At 42.4% G+C, this 8,596-nt stretch overlaps 1 protein-coding gene and 1 non-coding gene across 2 annotated transcripts; both read left to right on the top strand.

Moving 5' to 3' along the window:
- The first annotated feature begins 1,393 nt into the window (after nucleotides 1-1,393).
- Nucleotides 1,394-3,721, top strand: LOC105858669 (POM121-like protein 2). The gene is given in 6 exon segments (XM_076010760.1): nucleotides 1,394-1,491; nucleotides 1,565-1,685; nucleotides 1,997-2,612; nucleotides 2,615-3,000; nucleotides 3,002-3,287; nucleotides 3,290-3,721. Coding segments are annotated over 6 exon segments (1,809 nt in total). The 3' UTR covers nucleotides 3,592-3,721.
- Nucleotides 3,722-7,185: 3,464 nt separating this feature from the next.
- TRNAM-CAU (transfer RNA methionine (anticodon CAU)) lies at nucleotides 7,186-7,257 on the top strand. The gene has a single exon. It is a non-coding gene; the product is annotated as a tRNA-Met (tRNA).
- The last annotated feature ends 1,339 nt before the right edge of the window (nucleotides 7,258-8,596 follow it).

Genomic DNA, 8,596 nt, shown 5'->3' with positions numbered 1-8,596 from the left:
GAGCTTGTTAAAATTCCGATTTGTAAGACTTATACTTAGTTATTGACTCATTGATCCACAGCGGGTCCCAGGAAGATTGCATTTTCATCCCAGAAGATTTTGATGCAGGTGGCCCCTAGACCATTTCTGGAGAAACAGGCTCCATTGCACAATCTAGATGTTTAAATGCAGGACACTTTTCAAAGTCCACCAAGAGCCAAAGATAAAATCAGGACACTACCCTATTACACACACACACACACACACACACACACACACAAAACAAAAAACCCTACAGATAATTTTAGTATAGGGTAATAGAGTTGCACCCAAAGCGGTACAATTTGCCCTGGGAGCTCAGAGGCAAGGAAACTTATGGGATGAGGGATATTGGGGTGGTTTGACTAAGGGAAAATTTAATGGAAAGCATAAAGGAGGGCAACCTTAAAAATAGTTGATGAGCTAGAATAGTGGAAAGCATGTGCAAAGTTACAGATCTGGCATATGACAGCTGTGTGTAAGTATTATAGAAAAATGAAGTAAGTATAAAGCATGAAGTATGAAGTAAGTATAAAGGAGCAGGATCCAAATTAAAGGAGCAGGATTCCAGTTTCCTGGAACCTGGAGACAATTTAATTTTATCATTTCCTGGATTTTTTAAATTAAAAAACCATTCAAATTATAGTAAACCATGCATAACATTAACATTACTATTTTAAAGTTGTACAATAAAGGTTTTAGTATCTTCACACCACCACTACCTAATCCCAGAATATTTTCATCACCCCTAAAGAAACCCTGGGCCCACTGGGCAATCTTTCTCCATTCCCTGCTCCCCACAGCCCCCGGTAACCTCCATTTGATTTTATGAGTTTGCCTACTCTAGGTGTAGTGATATCTCATTAACGTTTTAATTCGCAATTCCCTAACAACATATAATTTTGGGCATCTTTTCATACAGTTTTCCATCTATATATCTTCTTTGGTGGAGTGTCTGTTCAGATCTTTTTCCCATTATATTTTTAACTTATTGTGACTTTTAACATTCTATATATTTTGCATACCAGTTCTTTATCAAACACATCTATATTTTGCAAATATTGTCTCCAGTCTGTAGCTTATCTTTTCATTCTCTTAACAGTGTCTCTCGCAGAGCAGAAGAATCATGGGGTGGCCTGAGCTAGGGTCTGAGTCGGTACTTGCGGAGGGCTGTAGACAGGATAACCGACTTGCCTCCTCTGGAGCCTTAAAGCCGCTCCTGATGGCAATGGTCCTGCGTTCTTCAAGTGCGAACAACCGGAAGGGTGACTGGATTCGGCCTCTGAGAGGCGCTGAAAGAGCCAGGTGGTGGCTCCTGTTTTCTGCGCGAATGACTAGCACCTACTGGCTGCGGCGAGAGCAGCAGTAAAAGAGAATGGCGGGAATCCTCGATCAGCCGCCTTTCCGGACTGTTATCGCCACAAATGCCATCCTGGTTGCCATCGGGGCTGCACAGCTCCACCACCGGCCCAGGTCTCCAGTCCTGCGCACAAGCAAGAGCTGCCCGCACTCACCCTGCGGGGCTCGGATAGCACTCCCCACTTAGACGTGGGGGAACTGGCGGGCAGACCGATCCAGGCCGGAGCTCTGAGCCTGGACCCTCGAGGCCCGTCGCAGTCGGAGCCTGGAGCCCTGGCGCCAGCTCGACTGAAGCTCTGCGCGACTCGGTGAGCCCTGGCCACTTGGTCCGGGAGCGGCACTGCTGACACCAGGGCGACGGGCCACGCCATTCCTGTCGAGTTCCTCTCCCCACGCCGTGTGCTGCAACTCCAGCTGAGAAAGCAGAGGTCTGAGCGCCCCGCTTAGGCCTCAAAATAGCCGAACAAGCTACTGGGGCCACCAAAGCCCCGCGTGTCCCCTATTCCCGTGGATGCGGGGCCTGCAGGGTGCCAAGCGCCCTGATACCCTCGCGCTTTCCTCGTGGCTGGATCACAACCGTCACCCAAACACTGCACTTCGACTGGGGTAAATTCCGCAGGCATCCAAAACCTCCGAAGCTGGAACCCTACTCAGTCACTGGCCCCATTGTATCTCTCCTTATGGGCAGTTACCTGGGCTTCAACTCGGCCATGGCTCCGAACCCGCCCCACAGCACAGACCTGCGAACAGGCTGCCAAACTGGGATCCTGCCAATCCCACCACATGGCTGGTTAATGAGGCTTGGAGGCGCTTTCCCATGAAGAGGTCCCACAATTCCATGATGGGGCCTCTTCCCTCAGAATGGGGGGAAAGTTACTTAAAGCGGAGTATTTGGTTTCTTCGGCACCCAAGGGGAATTCGGAGCCCAGTAACCGTTGAGCTCACTCCTCCTGACCGGAGAGTGCCTCCTTCCATTTCTTGGGCAGATGTAGTCAGCTCTGCGGGGCCCTCATCCTCTGAGAAGGCCCGAGACCCGTGTGCAAAGGAGACAGTGCTGAGGGCCCTCAGAGAGTGCAGAAAGGGGAGAGTGAGGTTGGAAGAACAACTATTCCCTTAGAACTTGGACAGGAAGAGGAAGAGTCCAGAGACCAGACTATCTGCATTTAAGCCCCTGATGAAAACTGGAGCCCTCGCTTCATTTGTGCCCAGGCCTGGGCCTCTGGAGAGAAGCCTCCACTCTGGAGCTCAGACCACAGCTTGACTAAGAGGCCCAGTTGCTCCTCTATGAGTTCCTTGGCCAGCGTACACACAGGTGGCCCCCTCAGCTCCAAAAGGAATGCTATTACCAGCTGTTACAGCTCTTCCAGAAATTTCTCAGAGCCTTAAAAAAGAAGTGTTCTCAGTGCATCATGCCAGATACCAGAGTGACCAGTAAAAAAGAAAGAAAAGAGTCACTGTCACTCTCTAATCCCTCTAGTATTAGACAGTGAGTCCCCAGGAACATCTGAAAGTTCTGGAAAGCAAAATCAGAAGATTTCGCTGCTGCTGTCTAGCCCTGGGAACTTGCTTTCTGTGACTCCTCCTTCCCAACGTGGTTATGCAGTCCCCGAAGAAGCTCTGACCTTTGGGGAAGAAAGCTAGGGTACAATGGAGCAACAAAGCCAGAAAAGAAACAACTGAGGCCACCACAGACCCTGTCCCTGAGACTTCGCCTGCTATTCATACTTCCATGTCTCTTACTCAGCCTCCTTCAGTGACGGCTCTAACCAAGAGTACTAATGCTCAGTTGGAAAACTTAAAGAAAATGAAGTCTCCAGGTCCACTGACCTCCCCACAGTCTCCTGGAGACGCAACCAGTATGGCCCATTCACCTCTGAAGACACCCAGCCTACTGACCCCACATGAGTGCTCACAGAGCTCCTTCCAAGCATTTCTCCAGACTCAAAGTCCACAGCTACTTTCATCCTGCTGACCACCACCTCCCCCACATTAGCAGTCACTGACATCGTTCGGCCACCTTCAACCTCTCAGGCTGACAGGTCTGCCATGCCCCCAGACTCACCTGCCACTACCCCTGCAGGACCCAACGTGCAAAGTACTTTGTTTGGAATGAGTAGCCTAACTCACCATCTTCCTGCATCTGCACTTCCCTCTGCAACTTCTGCTCACCCCATGTTACGACCCATTTTGCTCTTGCTTAATTGCTCTAACTAGAACTTCCAGTACAATGTTTAATGGCAGTGGTGAACATAGATATCCTTGCCTTGTTGCTGATCTTAGGAGGAAAGACTTCAGTCTTTAACCATTGACTATGATGCTGTGGATTTTTCATGAATGTCCATTATCATATTAAGAAAATTCCTTTTTATTCCTAGTTTTCTGAGCAGTTTTATTGTGAAAGGGTGTTGGATTTTGTCAAATACTTTTTCTTCATCAATTGAAATGCTCATGTGGGTTTTGTCTTTTTTCTGTTAATGTGGTATATAGCATTGATTAATTTTCTTATGTTGCACCCCCCTTACATTCCTGAGATAAATATCACTGGTCATGGTGAACTATCCTTTCTGCATGCTGTTAAAATTGATTTGCTAGTAGTTTGTTGAAGATTTTTGCATCTATATTCCTTAGGGATATTAGTGTGTAGTTTTCTTATGGTGTCTTTTCTGGCTTTGATATGAGGATAATATTGGCCTCAGAAAATGAATTAGAAAGTGTACCCTCCACTTTTATTTTTTAGAAAAGTTTGAGAAGGATTAGTGTTAATTCTTTAAATGTTTGGTAGAATTCGCTAGTGAAACCATCTGGTTCCAGAATTTTCTTTCTTAGGATGTTTTTGCTTACTAACTCAATCTTTACTTTTTACAGATCTGTTCTGATGTTCTATTTCTTTTTTAGTTAGTTTCAGTAATTTTTATGTTTCTAGGAATTTGTCCAGTCTATCTAGGTTATCTAATTTGTTGGCATACAATTGTTCATAGCATTCTTTTTCAATTCTTTCTATTTTGTAAAGGTAGTAGTAGTATCTCCAGTCTTGTTTTCTTATTTTATTTATCTCTGCTCTAACCTTCACTATTTTCTTCCTTCTGCCACCTTTGAACTAAGTTTGCTCTTTTTATAAATTCCTCAAGATATAAAGTTAGGTAATTAATTTGAGACCTTTCTTATTAGTTGGATTAATTGGATTTGCAGGCACTGTTTTATCAGCAAGCCCCAGAAGAGACAAAGAGGTTAGTAATATAATATCAATGATAAGACATTTGAACCCCCCTCGTGACTTACCAGACAATTCCTTTTAACCAACCTAAAAGGTTTTCTGATCAGCTTCGTATCACTATTACTTTTTTTTTTTTTTTTTTGAGACAGAGTCTCGCTTAATTGCCCAGGCTAGAGTGAGTGCCGTGGCATCAGCCTTGCTCACAGCAACCTCAAACTCCTGGGCTCAAGCAATCCTCCTGCCTCAGCCTCCCCAGTAGCTGGGACTACAGGCATGCGCCACCATGCCCGGCTAATTTTTTCTATATATATCAGATGGCCAATTAATTTCTTTCTATTTTTATAGTAGAGACGGGGTCTCACTCTTGCTCAGGGTGGTTTCGAACTCCTGACCTCGAGCGATCCGCCAGCCTCAGCCTCCCAAAGTGCTGGGATTACAGGCGTGAGCCACCGCACCCGGCTTATTACTTTTTTTTTTTTTAAAGAGACAGGATCTCTCTATGTTGTCCAGGCTGGAGTGCAGTGGCTATTCATAGGCATGATCATAGCTCACTGCTAGAGCCTCCAATTCTAGGCTCAGGTGATCCTCCTGACTCAGCCTTCGGAGTAGCTGGAACTATAGATGTGCACCTGGCTGTATCACCGTTACCTTCTAAGTACAGAGCTGGTAAGTCCAATTTAAAAAATACCATCCTCATGTCTAGATTGTAACAAACAGGAAGTAGCCTTTGGGAAACAATGTACCTTTAGGGACGCAAAAATTTCTTAAACCACATAAGCTTGTACAATATAAAACTTATACTTCAGCATTATCACTTTTATATTCTTTAGAAATATACGTTTCCATTGTGGTTATGATTTCTCAGTTTCTTCTTCTACAATATAAATAGGATTTCTGCTCAACCAGAATATCCTAATAAAGTTGAGACATGGTGTCTATCAACTGTAGGAACATGGTTTTTTGTATTTTAGAGATTTCATTTTAAAGCAGTCTAGACTGTACAATAAAAAATACAAATAACTGCCATACTAGGAAGAAAGGAGATTCTAACCAAGGTGATATTCTCTTTAGGGGTGTGATTAGAGTTGAGGTAGACAGCACAGTTTTGCTATTTTATTAATTAAAGCATTTTATTTTGGCATGTGTAAGCATTCTATTCACAAGGCATTGGGTTAAGTTAGGAATGAAAATGGATGAAGGGCTGTAAGAGAATTGGCCACTTCGCTACTTCTCAGTCTTTTCTCTGTACCCCAAAAGGTCCCAACTACAAAGTACCACACCTATTTTTTTCCTTTGCTTTAGCTCTACTCTTTGTGGCCTCTTCATAGAAACCATCAAACAACATTTAAGAGAGTCCCTAAGCTCTTAGAGGTGGCATTACAGAGTTTCTGAGCATGTATCTGTGGATAGCATTTTCTCTCAAAGGAGAGAAAGACCACCTTCCTAATTTAGCAGTTACAACGTGAAGCTTTCATATTTCCTAAGTCTGTGTATTCCTTAACTCATGGACAACATAAAGAAAACCTGTCTGTTTTTTGCATACATAGACCTTCAAAAAATGGTTAGCTAAATGAAAGGACATGATCTTCACCTGTCTGAGAATGTGCTTCCAGAAAACAAATATCCATGTTCTTGTTTTGTCTCTCTTAATTCACCTCCCATAATCAATACGAGAGAAAATGGATTTTTTAAAGAAGTAATACATTAAAAAGCAACTTTCTTCTTATTTAGTACAAGGCTTTCAAGATCTATCAGAGCCAGTACCTCAATTACATCTACCATTCTGTCATGCATTAGAGGTTATAAGCAATCCTGCCTTCCTGGAAGGAGGGCAAGGCTTGACAAAGCAGTGTTTTATATTGATGGGGTGTTATCTGTGCAAGGTGCAGCTAAGGCTCTTTTTCCAAATGGTGCAGGGGATTTTCTCCTGCTCCTAAGGAACACTTCATGGCTCTACAACTTAATTTTGGAAGTTATTCTCTGATCACTTGTGCCTTAGCTCCCTGAAGTATGCATAGAATGTACTTTCCTTCCTTTCTTCCTCCCTCCTCGACTTCCATCCTTCTTTCCTTCCTGCTTTCTTGCCTGTCTTTTTTTCAGTATTTTTTGAAGTATACTTTACATATAATAAAATGTAAAGATCTTAACTATTGCTAGAGCTCAGTGAATATTATATATGTGTAATTCCATGTAACTACTACCCAGATCAAGATTGAGAAAATTCCCATTACTCCTAAAAATTGCCTGTGCTCTCTTACCAGTCAATACTACATCTTGCAAACTAGTTACTATTTGGACTTCTATCACCAGATGTTAGTTTTGCTTGCTCTTGAACTTGATATAAGTGAAATTATATAGTGTATCCTACAGTGTGGCATTTTTTTGCTCACAATGGTGGTTTTGAGATTTACTTGTGTCATTTGGAGATTTATTTGTATCATTAATTCACAGAAGGCCATTTTTTCTTAGAGCTAAATAAGATTTCATTTTATGAATAAACCAGATATGAATAAACCAATTCATTGATAACAAGGAAAATGAGAGAGTAGATGATGTTCATAGGAAGATAACACAGGAAAGCTTGCCCATTGCCAAGCAGAGTGGCGCAGCGGAAGCGTGCTGGGCCCATAACCCAGAGGTCGATGGATCGAAACCATCCTCTGCTAGTTTTGCTTTTTAACACTTCCTGTCTTTTCCCAAGATTGCGGGCAAAAGAAAAGAAAATCACTTCCAGGTGCTCGATGTCTCCTTATTTGACCTCTCTTAAAATTTATTACCAGTCTCTCACCTAATCTTTATAAACATATTAACCATGTTCTTTTCCCATTTTTTCTTGCAATACCTGCTCTTCTCACTCATTTCAGAAGGAGGCAAATCTCTCTCTATTTTACTTAGAAAGAGGTGACACATTTATGATTAATTTCCAGTGGATTAGCGTTGTATTTTTTAGTGAATAGAAGACACACCTATCTCTGGTATGTTATGGTTTTATATATTTTTTTACACTCCAAGGAAAAGTATTTTTGACTTCTGCCTAATGACTATACACAGTCATCCTCAGTATCTATCGAGGATTTGTCCAGGACCTCCCACGGACACCAACATCTACAGGTGCTCAAGTCCCTGATGTACAATGGCATAGCATTTGCATGTAACCTACGAGGGCATGTGTTTCCGTTTCCTCCCTCTGCCTTGCTACCTCCCTCCATCTCTTTCTTCCCTTCCTCCTTCTTCCCCCTTCCTTCCTCCCTCTTTTCTCCCTCCCTTCCTCCCTCCCTCCCTTCTTCTCTCCTTCCCTCCCTTCCCTTTTTCCAGACAGGGTCTTGCTCTGTTGCCCAGGCTGGAGCAGTGGCACGAACATAGGTCACTGTAACTTCAAACTCCTGAGCTCAAAGCTATCCTTCCATGTCAACTTCCCGAGTAGCTGGGACTACAGACATGCACCATCTCCTGTATACTTTAAATTATCTCTATACTACTTATAATACCTAATACAATGTAAGTGCTATGTAAATAGTTATATTGTATTGTTTAGGGAATAATAACAAGGAAAAAAAATCTACATGTTCAGTATAGATGCAATTTTTAAAAAAATATTTTCTTTCTGTGTATGATTGAATCTAGGAATGCAGAACCCATGGTTAGGAAGGGCATACTATATTGCATTTGTAATTTGGTAGGAGTCTTCTGTTTATTGTCAGTCCTTTATGTAGGCATGACTTGTGTAATTTAGATGAAGTTAATGGAAATGCTTTGTGAATTCTCTAAAGCAATACATGTTGCAAAAATCATGAAGATATCATTTTTATTCCCACATACATGAACTAGATTCCTGAGGACTTTATGAGAAAAACAGAAGCAAAGAAGTTAAATATGAAATGGTAGAAAAATTGAATCCATTAAAAATTTCGAAAGTTTATTTATCGCGATTCCATGGGCAGTCAGGGGGTGGGAGAAAGGAAGTTTTAGTAAGATATTTGCAAAATTTTTTGAGGAAAAGTCTTA

This window comes from Microcebus murinus, chromosome 15 (assembly GCF_040939455.1).
Source record: "Microcebus murinus isolate Inina chromosome 15, M.murinus_Inina_mat1.0, whole genome shotgun sequence".
Lineage (NCBI taxonomy): Eukaryota > Metazoa > Chordata > Mammalia > Primates > Cheirogaleidae > Microcebus > Microcebus murinus.
The sequence above is the reverse complement of the archived record's forward strand: the minus strand, read 5'-3'. Positions and strand labels throughout refer to the sequence as shown.